This window comes from Ambystoma mexicanum, chromosome 1q (assembly GCF_040938575.1).
Source record: "Ambystoma mexicanum isolate Mex_15411 chromosome 1q, UKY_AmexF1_1, whole genome shotgun sequence".
Lineage (NCBI taxonomy): Eukaryota > Metazoa > Chordata > Amphibia > Caudata > Ambystomatidae > Ambystoma > Ambystoma mexicanum.
Window position 1 is genome coordinate 1,290,175,806 of NC_090922.1, and position 23,792 is coordinate 1,290,199,597.

The 23,792-nt window shown below is 43.9% G+C and overlaps 1 protein-coding gene across 2 annotated transcripts in view; it reads left to right on the forward strand.

The window, feature by feature from the left end:
- The window catches only part of USP24 (ubiquitin specific peptidase 24), a 2,799,104-nt gene that overhangs the window by 35,705 nt on the left and 2,739,607 nt on the right, over positions 1-23,792 (forward strand). For both annotated transcript variants that reach the window (XM_069642114.1, XM_069642115.1), the window contains exons 2-3: positions 1,700-1,871; positions 22,318-22,385. In XM_069642114.1, coding sequence (XP_069498215.1) covers positions 1,700-1,871; positions 22,318-22,385 — 240 coding nt within the window. The remainder of the gene's footprint in view (positions 1-1,699; positions 1,872-22,317; positions 22,386-23,792) is intronic.

Here is a 23,792-nt window from a genome sequence, read left to right on the forward strand (position 1 = left end):
CCTAAGAAGACTTCAAACATGCTATGGTCACTAGCCCTATTACTGGTATACAGACTCATGTAGAATGGCATTGAAGCTGCCTCAATCTTTTCTCCCTCTTTCCTTGGCGTGCCCTGCCCTCTTTGGATTTCAGAAACTCATCTATGATCTTTGTCCATCTTGCTACCATTCTAGCAGTTAATCTGTCTGGTCACCCTTTTTATTTAATTTCCTACCTTTGCTGGGGACAATGATTCGAACGTTCTTGTGGGCTCTTAGCTAATTTAGGAGTTGATTTGACAACTCTTCCGAGTGTTCAAGACTTCAATCTCCAAATGTGGAATACTTAATTATACTTGCACAAACTCCCTTTTTATATATTTTTCACCACCATGACACTCATGTTCTCGTTCCCCCGTATAAATGCGTCCCTTTGACCCCAGACAGCAGGTATGCAGCACAATGTATGGACCGTGCCCGGACGCTGCGGATGCTATACTGGGAGGATAAGGATGCGTAGTAGAGAGGATTGTGTGCTGGAAAGAGTACAGAGGACTGCATGCAGGAAGAACACACCTGGCAGCAGCAGTGAGAGTGCTGTGGCAGCTGTGGTGACAACCGCAGAGTAGAACCAAGGAGGAGCTACAGAGTAACTGGAGGCCTCTGAGGCAGGAAATCTGTTAACTGTCCTTTCACCTGGACTCTTGATAATGCGATTCCTTCATTCACCACTTATAAACTTAATAAAAGACAAGACCGAGGATGTGTGGTGGCCACTATATAGAGGCATAGTGGCTGGATATTGACTGTGTTGTTCTACTGCTCCCTTAATGCTTAAGATTGTCTTGTGGACATTAACAACTCTGTGGACTTTTCCCTATACCCTGCCCTTTAGGTAATGGTGAAAGAAAACAAAGAGAAACGGAAGGAATCGCCTACAAAGTGGTTCCACTGCTCCTTCGTTTACTGTATAAAAGGACAGACCAATGGCTAACCGACATGCTCTCCCTCCCTTGCGCACTTTCATATAAAACATTGTAAAGCAACTTCAAATAGTAGAATTATGATGAAACTCAATTGACATGATTTTATATTGTAGAACAGTATGCAGTGATAATTATATTTTTTTAAGTCAGTTACTCATTAGAAATAAACAGCCCCCTTAGCCAAGCTAATTGCTTATTGCAACAGCAGCAGCACCAAACGCAATAGGCTCGGAAGAAACTAGTGACGCTAACTGTGCCCTGGCTCTCCTCGGGCTGCACCAGTCACTTTACACAGCCCGGTTATCACCCCTTTCAGGCCACCAACACAAATGCTGGTCACATAAAACGTATCTGGAAGGATTCCCCAATCCATATCCACTGCACTCGTAAGCAGAAGTAAATAACCAAGTGCTAATTTATAAGGCATAAAGCAGAAAAAAGAAATGTAACAGTGACTATTTTACGAGCCTCCAAGCCTCATCCCGCTTGCTTTGTTTCTTTATAATTTATTTTGCCTCTACACACCATTGCAGCTGAAACCTGTTCATGTAAACTAATTTATAAAAACAGTTCTTAATTACAGCAATAACCTCTTTCTCAAATTCCTGTGTCGAATTTGGCTGTATCTTTTCTTAGCATCTGTTTTTGGGTGTTGTCATTTATCTTTAAATGTTTGTCGTTAGGCTGCTTCTAAAACAAATAGTAAGCTTACCATTGTTTTTTTTGCTTTATAGTCGCAAAAGAATGACGAAAATGGAAATTGCTCAGGAGAAGCCATTGAATTTCCCACAACTAATTTGTACGAACTGGAGAGTCGTGTGTTAACTGATCACTGGTCAATACCATACAAGCGAGAAGAGTCACTTGGGAAGTGTCTGATTGCATCCGCTTATTTGGCAAAGCTTGGTAAGTTGATAATCAGAAAGTCGCAAATCATCACAGTTATGATTCATTCTTAAAGTAGCCATACATAAACACATGCATTACCCGTTTATTTTTCTAAACCATCTTCTGCCCCTTTTTCTAATATGTATACCAAGTGTGAATGCTGTTCTGAGCACTGCCTTTGACAAACAGAAAAATGTGATTCTTTTTTTCATTATAGGAATTTACACTTATGTTGCAAGGTGGAATGATTTAAGCACAAAATATTGGCTATGCTGCAAGAGGCGTCTTTGTATGTATGGGTCTTATAAAACGCGAATGTAGCTGTAAACCAACTGAGCTCTGAACAAAGGGGATGAAGCTAGGGATTACAATTTTGGTGCAAAGGAGCTGGAATGAGTTGGAGGAGCAAGGGTTGGGGGAAACCCTAGACTGGGTGAGATGGGGGAAGAGTGGAGCGATGGTCAAGCTGTTCTTTGTATAGGGTCTTTAGGTCCTTCCTGAAGTGTAGGATGGAGGGAGACAGTCTTATCTGTGTTGGTAACTTGCTCCAGGGACAGGGTGCATAGCAGAAAAAGGCTCGTTTCTATTTTATTCCCTCTTGAAGTTGGTTTCCCAGCCTAGCAATGTGGTGGTGTCCGGTGGTGCGCTGGTCCACAGAGAGGAGTTTCTCAGCAAGGTAGAATAGTGTTTTAGTAGTGCTGCTTTGTAGCTGATGCAGACAATCCTGAACATGATGGGTGCTCTAGCCTGTGAAGTTCCTTGAAGGTGGTGGTGTAGTCGAATTTTAGTGGCGTTAGGAGACATGCTGCAGCCTGCTGGATGGCTTTCAGAGGGTCCAAGGTGGCAAATGGGTCTCCCGAGAGTAGGGCCTTTCGACTGTGCAGGTGAGATTTGAACAAGACTAGGTGAACTGTTCTCAAACTCTGGGCAGGGAAAAAAGGCTTGACTTTGCATAGAAGCTGATGCTACTTGAGTCTTCTTGGTGATGTGTTTTGAGTGAAAGGCCAGAGTTGATGGTAAAGCAGATATACTCTATGCTTGGTGGGAGTTGATTCATGTATCCCTGGAGCTTAATGCCAGCTGACCAATTTTGGACTTCAATTTGGCCTTGTCGGGATGAGCATCAGGTAGGAGCTTGATATCTAGGTTTGTATGAGGGACAGACCATGCTTAAGTTGAGGGAAGTCATTCCTTCAAGCGTACACACATGCTCTCTTCCTCCCCCATTACTTTGAAAGCCTGGATGTGATCAAAACACCCCAGCCAATTTTTGTCCTGTCTCTCTTCACACTACTCCAGTCTTTGATTGGGTTGTCTTCAATTGTATCTCTACCTTGATTCCTTCCATCTTAGTGATCGACTTCAATCAGCGCTTTGACCACTGCACTCTTCGTAAATGGCTCTCATGAACGTCAACCGCTTTCTTTCCTCTGCCTCTCACTCTAAGCACTGTGCTATTCTCGTCAGACTCTGCCTTCGTGCAGCCTTGATCAGTCTGATCTCCTCTTTGCACTTTCCTAACCGGGCTCTGTCTCAAAAAACTCGAAAGCACTCGCTCTTAAATTTCTGATCAGTCTTTGAAAGTTCAGAGAGTCTGATCAAGATTGCCTAATGTGGAGAAACCGAGTAAAAGACAATGCGACTCTGGGCACACTGCTTGTTCTGAATGTCAAAGGGAATCTCTATGATGAGTTGAGAGACCAGTAGCTGGTATAGAAATTGGGCCTGCACGCTGAAAAACTGAGACGGGGCAATTCACCTCCTGGGCATTCTCAGGCCTGAGCCCGCTCTCCACACTCACTGGTAACAGTTTTCTGCTGGGATGGATAAACAGGCATTTGCAAACTGGGGGAGAGCCTCCCTTTTGAAACCAGGGGATTTTATATAATGAAGGGACACCCCTCATCCTTACAGATTGCAAAGAGAAATGTGGGTTTACCGAAACTGAGTGATATAGATACACACAGACACTGGATCACAAACTACTCAGTCAAGAGAGCAGTTAACCGGATCCCCATGGGACTTGAACTCACAGCGCAAGAGGGCAGGACATTTGGGAGGGTCTGTTTATACAAGCTCTTGGAGAGGCCTGATGAATCAGGGAAACTTCCATATATGCTTCATTGGGAGCGAGAAATTGAGAGGGAAATTAAAGACAAATCATGGCACAGGATTTGTGAGAGAACGCATAAAAGCTCTAGATCTACGGAAATTAAGGAAGGGGCCATTAAACTGTGCTGTAGCTGGTGTTTTACACCGCTGTTGGCTGAGCTGCAACCACAAAGGGGTGAGGGGCATGATGCACATGTGGTGGAAGTGTCCTATAATATAGATTTACTCGACGGAGGTCCTGGCGCAGATGAAAGAAATCACTGGGGCACAGGCTTCCCCTATTCCATTAACTGGCTCGCAGGTAGGACTTATCACCCAACTGTTGGTCGCTGCCAAAATAATCAGGACGCGCTATGGAAGTCTTAAGGCTGCACAATATATACGATGCAACACTTATGCCTTGGTTAACAACCTCCGGTGTTGTGCGGACCCTGCGAAGATATGTTTGGGGATGTGATGTGGGGCCTGGGCCTAACTCGAAAAGAGGGGGGTCTATCAGTTGATCCTGACAGTATGTTTGAACATGGTGTGGTGTTCTCTAGGATAATAATTAAATGCTGAAACTATACATATGCCTTCTTTCCTTTTTATTTTTTTTAAGTTCTTTTTTGTTTTTGGTTGTTTGGTTTGTTGTTGTTTCTTTGGGGGTTTTAAGTTGAAATTGAAATAATGTTATCCATCAATGTGATCATGTGTTGCTACTACTTGTTTATGTCATGCAGATGGAACTGAAAATAAAGCTTCTAAAAAAAAATAAATAGATATGATAAAAAGACTCTGGAAACACTTTTCAGCTTAAGGCTCTCTGCAGCTGGGTTTGCTCTGCGATTACAATTGCATTATTTATTAGTACCTGGGGGAGAGAGCTGGCCAATCAGAAAGCTGGGAATGCATCACGAATCCACAAGTAGCCACCCACATTTCATGCTAGACCCCTGCGCCTCTACCAAGCCTTCGCCTTGTCCTTTGAGGCGGTGCTCCAGGCATAGTCTCCATTGCACCACTTCATGCTCACCTGCGCACAATGAATAGCTTAAACCCAGGTTCCTTTTATAAAAAAATAAACAACAAGGGGGGGGGGGGAATTTGCAGCACCCCATATTGCAGCTCAGAATGTTACGAGCGATAAACACTGCTTTCTTGGGTGTGGAGGGTGAAATGCTTCACTTGGGCTTACCTGGCTCGAGTGCTGTTACTGGCCCTGCTCACCACTAAATGTGCTATTTAACACTATATCTAAAACCGTGGATATCAATGACATGCAAGGGCCATTGCGTCTACCTCAACCCGACCATTATCCTGGCTGCTGCAACACCATACTATATACTAAGTCTCCATCTATGGCTTTGCTCTAACATTGTGCACTTTTAGATTTCTTAAACATCTTAACTTCCCCTTACATAGTAAATGTTGGGTCAAGCATTCAGTATACAGGGCACTGCCATGTGCAACATTGGCTACACCCAGCTGCTGGAGACCAACTAAAGTGTATCGTATTGCAGTAAGTCCTTTGCGTAAATGTCTAGTATGCTGTGTGTATTCATTCTGTAAGAGGAAAGAAAAAGACTAAGCAAAGTGGATCGTGTATCGGGCAGAGAACTGGGCAAACTAGAGGGCATATTGTAGTTTGCGTACATCTCACTTTCAGCGTAGCGGGTATAAAGCAACAGTGTGTTGCGATAGACTGTCAAGGAATTTTGGATTACCTTACGAGTTGTGCATAGATGCACGCAACCAGCAGGTCACAGAACTAGGATTTCCACCAAAAGCATTTGGCCCTGTGATCTTGTACATTTTCGAAAGAGTTCGCTCAATGTTCTGCACCTTCCCCTACAAAATGAAATCTTGTTGACACCGAGATTTTGATACACCAACCTAAACTTTATTGAAATAAATGGAGAAAATGCAGCATAGCAGCATAGCAGTAGAAATACTGCAATTATGTAACTACTTGCATTTTAAGAAATGGAATTGCGGGACTATTTAAACAAGTGAACATGTATTGGTCTTTGCCAAACAGAATATAGTTGGCTTAATACAAGTAGCATCTTGATTACTTGTGCTTTGACATTATTTGAAATGGAACGTTTGGGCTAGAAATACAACACATGCCTTTGGCACGAGTTGAGGAGATCATTACTGCTTGACTCGCTCTCCTTTAGCCCCCATTGAACTTGCAGTTAACAGAGAAAAGGAGAGTGGGGAGAGCCCTAAGTGCAAGAGAGGAATGCAGGGTAAGCTGTGTTTTCATTTAAATCACCTTTGCTACACACTTGTCAATTTATTGGCAAATCTAAAGAATTGTACAGCAAATTGCACACTGCCTATTTTATGCCTTGCAGTATCGCCACTACAGATGGTTTTAATTGCTTTATAGTTTGACATTTCTCCTACACCCTATCCCCTTTCCGCCATACTTATGGGGGTTCATCCGAGGCGACAGAACTGGAGCTCTTTTTGCACAGTATAAAAACAATAATTCTCTATTTAAATTTGTGTTGGGTGTGGCTTGCCCCGCTGACCCCACCTCCTTGCGACGCCCGTCGGTCCTTTTCTCCACTTCGACGTAACCCAATGCTCTGCTCGGTGCATTTTTGTTTTTGCGGCATGTTTTCTTTTACCCCTAAATTTCCTTTTCCTCACCGCCCGGCATCATCGATTGGTCCTTTGATGACTGGTATAATGGGTTTTGCGTTGTGCTCCTCATGTAGCAGGCGCTACCCGGTGGCCGATTCCAACAATCTTTGTTTAGATTACGTAGGTTCCAAGCACAGGTGGGTGGACTGTGCTTCGTTCCATGCCTTATCTTTCACATTTGGTCGACGGTAGAACAGTTGGCGGGAACATTTCCACATGACTCCTATGACGCACATCATGGATTTCATCAGTTTCAAGAAGACAACTTCAATGTAAGTGTACTGGCAGCCCGTGCAAGTGGGAGGGACGAAAGTCCTGTTGCGGCTAGCCACTGCTCTAGCAGAGTTTGTCCAGAGTTCTTGCAGGCATAACTCAGTGTTTCCACCTGCTAGACCCGAGGTGGTGCCCAAGCATCAGAATCCTACGAGGCTCAGAGAGCCTGAGCGTCTCTGACCTGCTGGAGTACATGCCAAGGGTTTCAGGTATCTTACTGGAGCTTGCTCTGAGGGCCCATCAGGGTCTCAAATACTGAGCTCTGTGCTGAGCAAGTCTCCCTATATCTAATGTTACAGGGATGGACCTAGCCATCGCATAAGACTGGCAGAGGTACCTCAGACGTCCAAAGAGCAACACCGCAGCCCCCACAAAATAGCAGCCAGACATCAGGAAAAACACTGAAAACCCTCAGTATTCAGTATCTCTCACTGCAGAGGCTGATTCTGAAATGTATTCGTAGGCGTTTCAGTTTCTAGATACTCCAGAGCCATACACCTCGGATACTTTTACCTCCTACAGTAAGCAAGAAGGCTTTCGTGAGGGTGACTTGGTCACCAATTTCTACTTTTGTTCCTCTCGTATCCGGTCCCATAATCCTCTAGATCTGGTTTTCCACCTCCTCCCAGGCACCCTACTTGGTATCCTGCTCCAGCACCTTTGTAGTCTTCTTCCTCATGTACTCCTATGTCAGTTTCAGCATCTGAAGTGTTTTCTTTAGAAGTTCCAATGCATAATGCATTGCAACCAATGGTGTGCTATTTCAAGGATCTCATCAAAGAGGTTATTCCCCAGCCTGTACCTAGTCAGCCAATGCCACTGGTCCATGCTGGCACTCCTGTGATGCCTCTGCCAGTTTCGTTGCCCAGTGCTCCGAGAGAACAGCATTCGCCTACACATATAGCAGAACATAGTGCTCCTGTAGCACTTACTTCTCCCCCACTTTGCCTGTGATGCCTGATAATACTTCAGGGTCATCACTGGCAGGCCCTGCTCCCCTTAATGACGTAAACCCACAGAACAGGATGCAGATGACGAGGTGGGGAGGTTGATCACCACTATGGATGAAGGCCTCATGTGTGGAGTCCAGGATTTCCTGGGTCTACCTTTACCAGAACTTGTTTCTGCAGAGCCTTGCTTTCAGGTGTGCTTTCCTTAAATAATGCAGTTACATCGAATACAGATTCAAAAGGATATCCTGGCTGATGCAAAAACAATTATGGAAGAAACCAGACTTCACTTGGGCAACCAGTAATAAGATTGAGGACAGGTATAGGCAGTTACGAGACAGCCTGTACGGCAGCAAACCCACAACCTCAGTCTTCTGTTCTTAAAGTTGTGATTCTGTGCTCCAGAAACTTGTCTTCGACCTCTTTTGGAGTACAGTTTCTGTCTCCTCTTTCTAAAGTGGTTAAGGTCTTGGATGCGTAACAAAAGAAAATGTATGCCAGTAGCGCATTACATCTACGCCATGCCAGTGCTGACGCTCTTCTAGGAGCAGCAATCATTTATGGATGGAAATCTCAGACATCCAGCAATATTTGCTGCCTGATAAGGTTGCAGCTTTCAAATTGGATTGCCGGGGGCAAAGCTCATTGATCAAGACCTTAGTCACCAATTCACCACATTGGCACTGCCTCCAGCGTTATTTGTTGTGGAGAGGATGAGTGCCGTACACCTTGCACCAGGGCGTTGTACTTCAATAAAGATGTGTATGAGAAAAAATTGTATCTTCTGTTAGATGGGAATGTTCTGTTTAACTCTTCTACAGACAAGTTAATTAAAATAAAATCTCTACATTCACCGCCAAGTCACTTGTGGTGCTCTCAAAGAAGCCTTAAAAATGCTTTCCTCTGTCAAGGTAATCTCGTTTAGACTTCAGGTCAAGGTGCTTTGGTGGGATTTGTGGTTACTGCGGAATAGACAACGAGACAGATCTTCCTGCTCGCAGACGTAAACTGCAGAGATCCGCTTCTAAAAGGTTCTTTGATTGTTCCACATCTGGCTCTTCACAGCCCAACAAGCAATGATGTGTTAGATCCAATCCAACCATCTCCAGTAGGGGACAGGGTTCTCCTTTACCATCAGGGCTGGTGTACCATTTCAGAGGATTCTTGGATCCTCGATGTTGTTTCCTGGGTGCATCCTTCCGATCCCTCCAGGTCCCAGTCTACTCTTCCCCTTCAGGCCGGCTATAGGATGCTAATTCTGGAGATTTGCAATCTTCTTCAAACCAAGGCAATAGTGGAAGTCCACCCTTTAGAAAGAGCCTTTTTACTATCCTGAAAAAGAAGAAGGTGGGCTTGAGGACAGTCTTGGATCTTTATTTTCTAAATCTTTCCCTCCATTTAGAAACATTCAAGGTGGTTACGCCAGCACAAATCCAAACTACCCTCTGCTGGGGCGATTGGATGTGCACTGTGAATCTGAAAGAAGCTTATCTATATGTTCCCATCCATGCAGCACACAACACGTTCCTCATATTTTCACTGGGGGTGGGTGGTTGCCATTTTCAGTACTGGATTCTTCTTTCTGGTCTGATTGTGGCTCTAAGAGATTTTTTATAAAATTAATGTGGCCAGTTGCAGCTCACTTTCAAGCTCAAGGAGTCCACGTTTATATGTACCTGGATGATGGGCTCATCGAAGCAGAGACCTTTCACCAGGCGAAGACATTGCTTCAATTATTGCTTGATCTCTTGTTCAGTCTGGGCTTATCCGTCAACCAGAACAAATCCTGTGTATACCCCACTTGGGACAGACATCAATTTGATAGGCCTCTGATGGGAGTCGAGCATAGGAGGAGTTATCCCAAAAAGGAGACGATTCAGGATATCCAGTTGGCTACTTCTCATTTCTTGAGTTGTCGAGCGAGCTCTGCTAGGTGGTTCCAAAACCTGCTGGTATTTATGGCAGTTTCCATTCCGTCTGTTCTTTTTGCTTGCCTCAGAATAAGATTCCTACAACTTCACCTCTTACTTCATGGATCAAGAGGTGGATACTCAGTCTGCAAGGATTTTAATTCCTCTGGGTCTGAGGTTGGACAATGAGTGGTGGAACGATGAGAGCTACCTCTTTTCCAGGAGCTTCCCACTCTAAATGGATAAAATCAGACTGCTCTCTCGAGGTTTGAGGTGTGATTTTATTTTTAGGGCAGCTTCAGACTTGTGCTCTTTGGTCTCTAGAAGAAAAAGCATTGTATATAAATGTTCTGGAGCTCTTAGTGGTTTTTCAAGGCTTTGAAGTCATTCTTGCCAGTCATTCAGAATTCCACTTTTCTGGTCAGGACCGACTGCATGCCGGCCATGTTTTGCATCAACAAGCATTGGGGAACCAAGTCTGCCACACCCCAGCCCCCTCTGCCAGTTGGGTATTCAAATTTGGGAGTGGGCCATTAGTGACTAAGTATCGCTCAAAGTGATTATTTTAGCTGGTGAACTCGATGCTCTGGCGGATAGAGCTGTCCCCTTTCTCGCTCACACCACAAGTGGTAGCTCAACACTGTGGTGGTTCAGGTGATTTCCCAGATGTGGGAATATCCCTCTGTGAACTTGTTTGCAATGGAGTAAAATCGCAAATGCACCCTTTTTCCGTCCCTAATGGGACAAGACCGGGGCTCACTATGAGATACACTGCACAGTTCATGGAATCACAGGATCTTTATGCATTCTTTCCTCTACCACTTAGAGCAAGAGCTCTGTCAAAGTTGTTCTTTGATTTTCATAGCCCCATATTGGCTGGCTCTGATTTGGTACTCCTCTTCTGAGCGTGAGGTCGTCGGGCCTCCTTTTCCTCCTGATATCAAAAACTTCTTAGCCAGCATGGAGGCCACCTGTTTAATCCATCCCCTCTGGCTTGGTACCTGAAGAATTAGCTTAGGGAAGCCTAGGTTTATCTGAACAGAATCTATCAATAATTCAGGCTGCCAGGAAAGCGTCTACAAGGAGTCTTTTTATTTATTTATTTTTTTAATAGTAAGCGGGCTTGTTTTTGCTTCTGTATGCTTGAACGTTCATTGGAAAGACGTTCAGTGTCTTTGGACGATGTTCTAGCTTTCTTCTCTTATTTGACCTTGTCTGTGGTCAGGTTCAATCATGCACTTCACATTTATAAGTGATTGGAGCACATTTGAGCTCTCAGCGACTTTCTAGCTAAACAGCCAAGCCTCTTCTAAAAAGGCACTTCAAATGCCTTTCATCTGCATCCACAGGTAACTAGACAACATCCTTGCTGGGACCTTGGTGTCAATTGTGCGGTCCTATCTTGTATGCCGTTTGGACCAATGACTATGGGAGACATCCAGACCATTGCCCACTGTATCATCTCTTGCATTGTGGACGCTTTTCAACTTCAAAAGAAAACCGTTCCCGAGGGCTTACACGTGCATGCGGTTGGAGCCAATGCTACAGCAGTCGCCTGCCAGAGGATTGTCCCCTGGGATGTCTGGCAAGACAGCAACCTGGTCCTCGCCTCCTGGTTTTTGCAAGCATTACTGTATGGACACTGCTGCTCGTTCAGATGTCAGATTTGGCAAGGCGGTCTTGCAGAATTTGGGTAGTGCTATATTTTTGCCTCCAGGGATGATTTCGTGCTTTTAAATCTCCCATAAGTATAAGTATGGAGTAAAGGGGACTAAACGTAGGTAGAGGAAAAGGCTACTCACCGGAATGACTTCTGTACTCCTAATCCATAGTTCTCTCTTCTCCATACAACCCGCACGGCGTCCCCATATAAACAGGGCTACAGTTCAGGTGACCAATTTTTGCGGCTTCAAGCACTGAGGGTTGTTGCTGGTGGGTGGAGGGAGTGGAGCTAATCACACCCATGCTGCCGCACCTTACTGTGCAACACACATTTATTTAGCTCCTAACCCATCCCCTTTGATAGTCTAGAAGTATGGAGGAAAGGAGATTATGGACTAGGAGTACAGAAGTCACTACAGGCAGTAACTTCTTCTGATTTTTAGCTGTGTAACATACTGGTTTAGTTTTAATTCCTTCCCCATGACCATATAGGTGTCGATCTTAATATGGGAGAAACGGTGTACCTACATGTATTGTCATTTTTCATCCGTAACGCTAATATCTTTTAAAGTTGGGAGTATATATGGGAGTGTATATGGCTGCTTTTAAAATGAAACTCAAGAATTAATATAATTAACAGAATCCCAAAAGTTGGGCCTTAAAATGTCCCCAACCGAGACCACTAGGGGGAGCGGATGCTAGTGGCTGCCTGAAGCTCGGCTCCTCGCACCAGAGGGATGAAAGAGATGAAGTAGCACATATCCCAGCCCCAGAAAGCATGACTATTGATAGCAAAGAAGACGAGGAGTAGAAGGAAAGCAAGGGGTTTCAGAAACGGAGCGAAAGAACGGGGTAGAACCACTAAAACAGCACTGCGCCCAACCTTCTCCGGGGCCTGGACGGAAATAACGGGCTGCGGTGGGTGGCAAATGTGACCGAAGTGGGGGAGGTGCACTGCCGCGGCCCGCGAGGTGGAGGCTTCCTAACAAGCGGAAGGGAGACGCTGCAGAGCAGCGCCAGAGAGGTGTCCGGCAGAAAGAGACCAAGTGACTCCTGCGTCCTGGAGCCGGAACTGGATGGATGAGTAGGCGGGAGGAGCTCGGCTGAGGAGATCCAGACCCACGATGGGGCATATGGGTGAATATGACGGTGCAAAGAGAAACATACATCGGGTGTTGCCAACCGATAGCCCTGTATTGCACTCTTAGTGGGATAGAATCCCTTGACAATTTGAATAGCAGATTGTGAGTCGGAATCTCCTAGAAAGTGGGAGACACCCCCTCCATAGTATACAAAAAACTCTTCAGGAGCGAGATAGTTTAGTACTTGTATATGTTCATAACTAGAATAGGCATGTATTTAAATAAGAAAGGTGTGCACCTGGTAAAGTCAGTTCAAGAACCACTGAGAACCTTCAAACTGCAGGAGCATAACATGTTTTTATATAAGCATATGTAAATAAATTCATTACAAAAAATGAAATGAAAATAAACTATTAATCAGTTCGAAGCCAAGTCTAAACATGCAGTTGGTTTAAGGGTCGAACTCAACATTAACAAATAGCAAATAACTGATAACGTCAAAGAAAACTTCCTTTGATGTAAATGTACAATACAAATGGTAATTTAGATTCCAAGTTAACATACAGTGTATGTAGACACAAGAATGTGGATGGGTTGTAGCATAACATCCAATGATACACATTAACAATAATTCACATTCAAAAGTAATGATAGTGTGTTTGTCCTAAACACTCCTGGGTGTAATCGAGGGCCAACGCGTTTCGGATTCAGTTGAATCCATCTTCAGGGCAGGAAATGTGTAGTTCCTTCGTGCATAAGTGGGTGTTCCTATAGAAATGTAAGGAAACTAATTAGCTCATGGGGAATTCGAAAAAGTAAAGGTTGTATGTAACATCCAAAGATAGGCACTAACCTTAATGGAGAGAGTTCTAAACCATGTGATATGATCTGTATGGGAATCGAGAGGTATAGTATCGGATTGTAAGTTACTAGGTTTGTATTTCCCTAGAATTCAAAACTTTTAAGAGGGAAGAAGGAGTAAAAGTATGACTCACCACGTCCAGAGGCAAGTCTAAGGCACCCCGGGTGTGAGTGGATAGACTGACAGTCGCTCGCACAGTACGTGTGCTGTAAAGAATCAAAAAATGCAAGTTTTACTTTTCAGTCGAATTCCGTGACGAGGGCGAAGTCATCTCATGACAGTGAATATGACGGTGCCCCCGCTCCAGTGACCTAGAACGGAGAGACGACGGGGACACAGAAGAAGAGGAGGCAGATTGGTGGCCCGTGGCCGTGATACCCCGGTATGGAAAAGTAAGTGTAATCGGGGTTAAACAGACCATGCAGGATCGTGCGGAAGAGCACAAACACAGGAGAGATCTCCCTGACGCTCCGACTCACATAGAATCCGGCAAGGCGGGTGGGGGAGGCTGCTGTGATCATGCTGAACCCCCCTCCCACCAGTCCAGCCCAAAAGGGGACCCCACGACAAGGGGATGAGCGAGTGGACACCACCAAGCACTCCTTCCTCGCACTAAGAACAGCCCTGATCCTGTGGGGGGAGGCCTCAGGGGAAGCGTACAGAATCTGCTCCCCCCCACAAGCAGAGACCAAACAAGGTGAGCAGACTGACCCCAACGCGGCCAGGCAGGACACTGCACAAGAAGCCAAGCGCAGAGGAGGGACAGCCCTCCCTGGATGACACAGATGACATATTAGCCCAGGCCATAGGACTGCACCACCACAACCAAGCAGAAGGGCTAATGAGGAGAAGCCTAGAAAAGGGCCGGCACCCACAGCGGGCCAGGGCTGTACGTGCAACAAATCCTGCTCAGAGTCCCCAAATGCACAGGCATGAAAGGAGGGGCGGAGGGGAGAGCCGATCGGTGAGCTACTAAAAGAGGGGTGCAGAGCCCGACAACTAACAGAGCCAGACAGCAAGGACCTAAAAAAGGAAGGGGCATTACCTCTAACCAGACACCTCAGCAACACGAATAGAGGTACCAAGAGGCGAGACCTCGGACGTGCCCATGGTCCAAGCCTCAGAGAAAAGGGGGCCCGAGGAGAAGCACCCTGCAAGTGGTGCCCCAAGGAAGAATCGCCTAACTCCACTCACACCTAAGGGCAGCAGCAGCCTGTAAATGGGCAAACCCCCAGGGTTACGACCCGGCCCGATATTGAAAGCCCCAAGGGTCATCCTACTAAGCATCACTATAGTTTGAAGTTTATTTTATTTGTAGAGCGCAGCCAAGCCCGGGGGGCATCTGGGCGCTATTCGTACAAGTTACAAAGACGTTACCAAGACAAGAATACAGATCTGGCATACAGTGATGATACGCATAATGGTTATATACAGAGATTTACAAATATACATCAGTCAACATTGCAAAATGGGCAAAGGTAACCTATGTGCATCAAGAAGTGATTGCATCCAGTTAGTCTAGCTATTATGCAGCTAGGTTAAGGTCTTGCTCACAGAGCCAGCCTTTCCTCTTTTCGGAATAAGAGGAAAGATGGTTCCTCTCTTAATGATACAGGAAGTGCGTTCCATTTCTTCGCAGCGAGGACTGGGAATCTAACCCCACCTGCACGTTGTTGTTTAAAACGTGGAATGGAAACACAATGCGACTGAGCTGTTCTGGTTGGTCATGTAGAGGAATGACGTGAGATAGTGTTGAACAAGTAGATAGGCGCTTGGTTGGAAAGGCACTTATGGGTAAGGGAGAGTGTTTTCAGGTCAATTCTTTGCTTAATGTTAAGCCATTTTATCGTGTGTCTGGTTGTGGTAATATATGCTTCCTGGGAATGTTAAGGGCTGATCTAATAGCGTTATTTTGCATGACTTGCATTTTGTTGAGGTTTGTTGTGTTGTGCCCAAGTATAGCGCGTTGCAATAATCGAGCTTCAATAGGACTAACGCTCTAGCTTCTGAGATGCAGTTAGTTGTAGTCAGATAAGGGCGGCAGGCCGTAATGAGTTTCAAGTGTGAGCTGTGTATGATTGCCAGGGCACTAGTTTCTTTTTAAGGTGAGAGCGGAGTCAATGTAGATTCCCAAAGTTTTCACAACATTGGCTACTTAAATAATGTTGCATCGATATTGAATGAGGAGAATAATTTGTTTAGTTTGGCTGATGACTCTAAGAGAAGCATCTCAGTCTTCTCGTCATTGAGGTAGAGCCCGTGCTTCACCATCCAGGTTTGTATAATACTGTAGATGTCGTTGAGGGTCTTGCTGTCTACAATGTGATCACCAGTAATAGGGATGATTATCTGGGTGTCACTCTCATAGTTGGTATACGTGACCCCCAGATAGTCGAGTTTATAAAACAAAAAGGCTCAGTGAACACATTGTATAGAGTAGGGGAAACACAGGATCCTTGTGGAACACCACAGTTAACTGTTAACAGTTAACTGGAGTGGGTGATCCAGAGGCTTAGGGTGCAAGGACCCTCATGGATATGTTGTTAAGGAAGGACTCAATCCAAGCATTTGCTTGGTCCGAAAAGTGCGCAGCAGATAAGAGATGTTGACGTAAGATTTTATGGTTCACCAAGTCAAATGCTGCTGATAGGACAAGTAGCAGGAGCAAGGCTAATTTTCCCTTGTCTTTTAGAGTCTGGATTTAAGTCTTCAGGTCTATGAGCGCGGTTTCAGTCCCATGTCTGGGTCTAAATTCGGATTGTCTCAGGCCTAGCAGGTTGTTGGACTCAAGGTGATGCTGTATCTGCAGATAAGCTGCTCGGTCCAACATTTTTAACAGGAAAGGAACTGTTGTGAAAGGTCTGTAGTTTGAGGGGTTGTTGGGGTCTAATGAGATTTTGTTTAATTAACGGGAGTACCCAGGCGTCTTTCAGGTTATTGGGTACTGTGTTGGATTTGAATGAGGCATTAATGAAAGAAGTGATGAAGGGGGCAAGTTCATTGGCAGCCTCCTTGATAAGCGATGATGGGCATGTGTCTCTCTGGCAGTTGGTTGGATTGGGTTTCAGGATGGTGGTCTCCACCTTTTTGATAGTAAGGGGTGTGAAGTTAAATTGGGGTAAAACATTTTTTTAATGGGAGGGAGAGTCTTGAGTAGGAGCGATATCCGCAATAAGGGTTTTTAGTTTCTATTTTATTTAGGAGCACAGTAATTTTGTCTTGTAGTTCATTCTGTATGTTAGTACACCATAAGGTGTCTTTAGTACAAGTATCAGGAGGTGGGGCAGGTGATTCCAGCTCTTTCAGAATGTTGAATAGTTCCTTCGTACTGGACTTAGCTATGACTATAGGGTTGCAAGAGGAAGAGAGGTGGCCAGCGCAAGCCCCCCCCCCCCCCCAGAGGTCTGGAACTGCTCCAACGGTATAGGAGGGAAGAGGACTGCCAAGCAAGGCCCCTCTTTCCCCCCCAACGCAGGGGGAACGACCCATCCACCAAAGAGGACATAGCAGGGATAATGGCTGAAATTAGAGGCATGCTCTCATACATTCAAACCTCCATTTCAGAAATACGAGGAAAAGTGGAGAGAATGGAAGGAAAAGTGGAAAATCTAGAACACAACCAGGTCAACTTTGATCTTGTGGAAATGAAATTGAATGCAAGAATGACGGACATTGAGCTAAGAGAAGAGCTCACCCTGAAAATGGACGATCTGGAGAACAGAGAAAGGAGATCGAACAGAAGAATAATTAGCCTGGAGAAGACAGAGGAAGAGTCCCCAGCTCAGGTCGAGGAAAAAAGTGCAGGACATTATCAACCTCCTTTTTCCATGCGGAGGGAGCTAAACCAGTACAGATTGAAAGAGCCTACAGAGGAGGGAGAGCGTTCAGCGGTGGCCCATGCTCCATAGTGGTGAAATTCGTGCAATATAAAGAGAAAACAGAAATCCTCCTCGGGGCAAAACCGGCCCAAGTCATTGAATACCAAGGCTCAAAGATGGATATCTCAAGATCTGTCAGGCTTTACGCTGGGGCGCAGAAAAGAATGTAGGCCACTCACCACATGGCTTACTGAACAAGGAATACGTTCTAGATGAGGTCACCACTTTGCAGTGACATTTGAGTACAAGGGAGAGGACTATAGAGTCACCAGACCAGAAGAAGCGAAGCAACTGTTACAACACCTAACAGAGACCACAGAAACAAGGGGCTCAACAGGCCCACAAGGGGCCCGCTCACCAAGGACACTGCAAATGGAAACTCGCCCCCAGAGGCGCAAGAGAAGTAAAGCAGGAAGGTAGTACGTAAAATTGAGTTCCCCGTCGATACCGCCCTGATCCAGAAGGCGGTGTCGAGGTAATCTCACGAAAAAGCCAAAAAAGGTAAAGGCGAATGGCAAAGGGATAGAATAAAGGTTCCCCTGGTGGAGGAGATCTCAGAACCTACTGGCCCTCATTTTTAGGAGGGCGTCTCAACTGAAGGAACCACAGACTGGGTTCACGAATGTGGTCACGTTTTGTTAGTTATGTTCTTAGTTACAAAAGGGGGGGTGTGGGGAGACAGACTGGGTCACAGCCAAAAGAGACACACACAGGTTGATTGGAAGGAAAACTACAACCAACCTTGGGGGGGGGCTCCCTCCTCAGTGTGGGCACATTGAACGTCAAGCGGTTGAACCCCCCCCCCACTAAAAGGTCGCTGGTGACAAGGGAATTTGACATGCTCTTTTTCCAAGTGGCCACTGAGGGGGAGGGGATTGCCAGACTGCTACACATACTATCGGGCAGCCCAATTTAGGGCCCTGATGCCACACCTGATGGGATAAAAATAACCAATGGGTGGATATTGAAAATCAAATGGTGGGTCTGCTCCAAATTACAATTCGAGATGTCATCAATTGCAAAACCAAATTTGTAGTTTATGCAATTATATGTGTTTGTGAAAAACTATATATAGGAAGCACGATCAGACAACTGAGAATCCGCATGGGAACACCTGTCAAGCCTTAATAAAACCGGTGCCAACCTGCCTTTAGCTTTACATTGGCAAACAGAACATCAGTCAGCCAACAAATCAGACAAACGGGTTTTGGGTCTGGCCAGGGCATCCACTGGGAAATGTGGTGGCGACCTTTGCATTAAATTACGGAGACTAGAATGCAAACTCATTTGCCATTTCAGATGCACAACAGATGGTCTGAATTCAGATCATGAAATGCATGTCTTTTTTATAATGACTTATCGGTTGTTATTACAATGAGACTAGTACTCTGTGTACTTTGTTTGCCTTGCCAACGCATGTTTTATCTCTGATTTCCTATTTTAACGGTTTTGTACCAATCCTTTGCATTCATCTCTTCCTGTAGAATATTGTCACCTCTTAATGTCTTTGATACATATCTGTATACTTGTAAACTTGGACATTGGTATCTAGTAGTACTGACAATGTGACCAGATAACACTTTAATTCCACTTTGTGTCGCTATACAGACATTCATAATGTATTTCATTTCCGACTAGCATTAGCTATCGACTGTGAATGGACCGAGATTTTGTGATCCACTCAAATGCCTTAGGAGTCCCTGCTTACCCTGCTGCAATTCAATTTGGATTATTACTGTTTGTCCACTTAGTATCAATGTATAGTGGGAACGTGCACAATCTCCTTGCAGAACATACTGTTAAGACATTAAATGGATCCCATCCCATAATGTTATAGGTATATACACAATGCGCACACAACAATACAATGTCAAAATATATGCATATCACCAATGTGTTTTCACTCTAATGGATTCAACATTTTTTATAACCGTGATACAATACCATCACTGTGATGAGATGAAGGATGCGATCAATGCATTTGTACTTTTATGGAATAACCATCCATTTAATCCTGATACTTAACTTGTCATTACTTTGAACAGCAGCATAACACAACAATATAAAACAACAAATATATATTTATGACTAAGATGATAAATCCGGGCCACACCATATGACGCCTACTGACGTCAGAGTGGTGCGTGCGCGGCGTCGCTCGCATAATGTGCGCGTGACATCATGCGCGCAGCCTTACTTTCATTTCATTTATGACTAAGATGATAAATCTGGGCCGCATCATGACGCCTAATGACGTCAGTGCGGTACGTGCGCGCGTGACGTCACTCGTAAAACGTGTGCGTGACGTCACGCGCGCAGCCTCACTTTAACTTAATTTTTGCTACTTCACACTAAGTTTGCCACACGGCGCCATTGATAATACAATGAACCTTGATTTGTAGATGGGGATATGACCCCAGCACAACATTGGAGCTAACTGCAACAGGTAGAGCTTATTTACTTTTCTTCCTTTTTTTTGGCTATTGGGCCGCCATGGATTGAATTAACACGTTGACTAGAGCTCACATTTGGAATTTGTTTGCTTTGTAGATAAACCGTACTTTTACCTATGACATATACCCATTGGAGGGTGAGTTACTTTTACATTATCCTTTTAGCTTTTTTCTTTATAATGTATAGTGACACATTGTTACTTTATTGGCATCAGAGACTTATTTTCAAAGGTTACTTTATCATCATTTTAGGTAGCAACTGTGTTGCTCAACACATTACTCTGACCACTATTGCATTGGACTCACGGTATGTTGCAACTTCCCACATACATATTGTTTACTAAAGTTTATTAAGTTTTTCTTATGCTATTTTAGCATTTCCTAATTTACTTGTCTTTTTTGTTTCATTTTGGGTCACCATTTTGTTTTTCTACTGGCTACAACCATACATTGAAACACTGGAATGTTATTTTCTTTTGCTATTTGTTTCGCCATGTCTGAACTTATTACTTATGGTGTGTTACCATCTATTGTTTTGTTTGTGGACTAATTCACAGCCTTGAGAACGACCAGATGGGTCGAAACACGTGTCGGCTGTGGCTGTTTTATGACCAATAAATTGGATTTGAAGCCCAATTTACTCTTTGTTCCATGGATTTCATAATAGGAACTTTTGGATCTGCGCACTGATCTTACCTGCCGTACTTAATCTAATGAAATTTAATTTGGGCGATGGTATGTTGCTGCTCAATGAAGTGTCTAGCTAGCAGGGATCTAAGATTGTTCTTACTTTGATGTATTAAATCGAGGGTTTTTTCATGAAATTGGCTATTGCAGAACCCTTTTCTTTAAACTAAACTGTTATCCAAAATATACATCTTCAACAAATATCTGAATAATTAACCGCAATTAACCGCCCTTAGGGCGCATGTAGAAAGTGTGCAGTGGACAGGAGGATCCCAAGTTTGGGTCCTTTTCCTTCTTCTTACGGTAGACTGGGCTTTGTGCCAAGGCCCCTTTTCCTCCTCCGCACCTCAAAACCTATGAAACCAGCATTTGCTGGAGTACCTAAATTGAAGTAGCTCTGCTTGAAATCAATAGGTGTGTGCCACTTATCACTAATTCTTCTTTAAAAGGTTAACTGGGTGGAACGCGACTGCAAACCAAGACTATTATTATTCGGACTCGAAGAGCTGAAGGGCTGATGGTCGCGGCTCCCGCACATGACACATTTTCTGTTGTTAGTGGCCAGAGTATGCTTATCATAAAGTAGAAATCACAGACCTTCCCATCAGAAAGAACTTGGGCCCAGAAAGCCAGAGAAATTTATGATATGGAGAACATTACAGGGGCCCTCCACGAACTCCTCACCCACGCCCCAACACCCCCCACCCCCAAAGCAGAGAAATGGAATGGGCTCCCTTTCTTAACATCTATAAGTAACTTATGTTTGCGCTCCGTGCCAGACCGCTCAACTGCACATACGAAATCCTCTCTACAAACGTTATCCTTGACACGTCTTGTCTCCAGGGGAAGAGGGAGCATAAGGAACTGCATTGTCTGAACGATCGTATGACAAAATTGTAGCGAATGGCACTGTGAAATTATACGTTGCGTGCACTGTTTATTTACAAAATGCTTAATAAAGTAAGTTTTTAAAAAAAAACACAATTTCCCCAACCCACACTTTTTTATTTTACTTTGAAAAGTATAATGAAATGGCTGTTTCGTGAAATCATCAACCTTGAATGCAATACGATTTAAATATGTTCTATTAGTATTAGTATGGTAGGTATAGATAACTATAGAGATTTGATTAGTGACCAATGGATAGGCCTGCACCAACATAAATCTCAACTTGCCCACCCTTTTTTTAAAAATACTTTTGTATTTTGTTTCAGTGATTACAAACTGAAATTGGGTGATGTGGAGGAATCTGCATGTGTGGCCAGGCGTCAATGAATGCAGCTCTGTATGTCTCTAGACAAGGCGTCTGGTGGATCCCTGTAAATAATACAAGGGTTTAGAAACTATTTAAAATGAACAATTCTTGCCTGCTGCTGAAAACGGAAATAAATGCCTTTTTTTCTAGGCTTATTTGGAAAATCATTTTTATCATGTTTTTAACTGGTTACGTTCTGAGTGAACTACATTCCTGTTAGCATTATAAAATTATCCTGTTAAGTATTTCATAAAGCGACAAATAATTGGTTTGTGTGTGCTCCTTTTGCAATTCATGACAAATATAGCAATGCTTGGCTTGGCCTTGCCTCTTGTGAAACATTTATTAATAGCTCATGAAATGATTCCAGTCTCCATAAATAAGTCTGCACAACGTAAATGCTTGCTAATTGGTACTAGCACTGGCTTCAAACACCCAGAGAGTGATTGCCTGTTTAAACACAATGGTATGCTGTGTAACACTGCTGTGCAATACAAATGTAAGCTTATAACGCTTGTATCTGACTGCCACCGGATGCAGAGTAAGTCCCAAGAGGAGGGTCCCCACAGAGCCTCATTCCGACAGCTTGTTAGTTGAAGAGCTGTGACCTTTGCAGCAAGTGTTGGAGCAGCATGAGATTCTAACCAAGCTTTTGCCTGGGGCTGCTTAACCCACTCTCATCTCTCATTGTCTGTCTGTGCAGGTCTCTCTGATTCAGATGAGAATTGCAAGAGGTTTATGGAGCGATGTATGCCTGAAGCGTTCAAAAAGGTGAGCAACAAACTGATCTTCGTTCTCGTAACACACTTTAAATTCGTTTTGTACACACCAAAAAAATTGTAGAGTTCTAAAATTGCATGATTATTGATTCTAATGGAACATTGTTCTCTAGATGAGATTGATAGGGTTGGAGTTAGGTCAGCAGGGCTGGTGATAGCTGGTATAAAACAATCCCTACTGTCCTTAGGGAGGTGGCAGGGCCTTAATGTATGGCTTCTACTTGATTAGATCATACAGCTATTGATATGGGTACGTGTTGTAGTTTTGTATTTTGGGCTGAGAATATTCCCACACATATACTTGTGACCCTACAAAATATATCCATACTGGAGGACCACACCTACTGGTAATAAACTTTACTCACCCTAGGGACTACGGTACTCCTAATCCATAGTCCTCTCTTCTCCATATTTCTGCCCATCTTCCCCACTAAAAACTTAATTGGACAGTTGTGACCTTGCTGAATGGAAAATGACTGCTGAAGCAGAGGATGCTATCTAGAAGGGTTTAAGGGCAGGCTGCACATACGTCCCACTTCACAATAAAAACAAAATATCCGTTTTTCTGTGCTGGGCAAGAAAGGGTCCTGTTTGTTCTCTTTGGAATGTTGTGACCAAGATGATGGTGATGAGATGGGCTATTTTGACTGGATAATAGTGTGGAGAAAACGTTTTTTTAAGTTTGTCTTGCCTTGAATTGACTTCCGCAGAGGTGCATTTGCAGCCCTTCACAAAAAGTTATACAGCGGCTTCATCAAAATAAATACTGAAATCTTTAGACCTAAGTGAAAATACCCTTGGTATGACGCAATTTAAAAGACTCAGATGACTCTCAATCAATCTATGGTTAGTTTTAATATTTTTCTGCAGAATACGCTAACCCTACTGATCAAATGGCCTTCAGTCTCTCAAAAACATCTTAAACATGATCTTTGAATGAGGAACCTAAGATCAGCAGCAAACATCTTGCACTGACATCCCTACAAGACCACTTGATGTTAAGAATGACCCTGAAAACTATTGTTTACCAGTAAACCTTCCCAGAATAGCCATACCTCTTTAGAACCCTAATTTTTGTTGCATTTGGTTAGCCTGGGACTATTGCCTCTTTCTTGCATTCTCCTTGTTTTGTGTAGTTGTACATGGGCTTCTTGAATAAAACTAAATGTAGTGCTGACAGTTAACTTTGTCCATCCCTTTTATCTTTCTTCAAACTATTCCTTCTTCTTGGCCCTCTGCACCATATTATGAGCTGCATTATTAAACACAAATAAAAGAATATAAAAAATCATATTGCAAAATAAATGTGTATATCTTTCAGAATGTATACATTCTTGACGTTTAAAACTCAAATGTGTAGAAACATGCAAAAAAGATTCAACATGGCATAAACCACAAA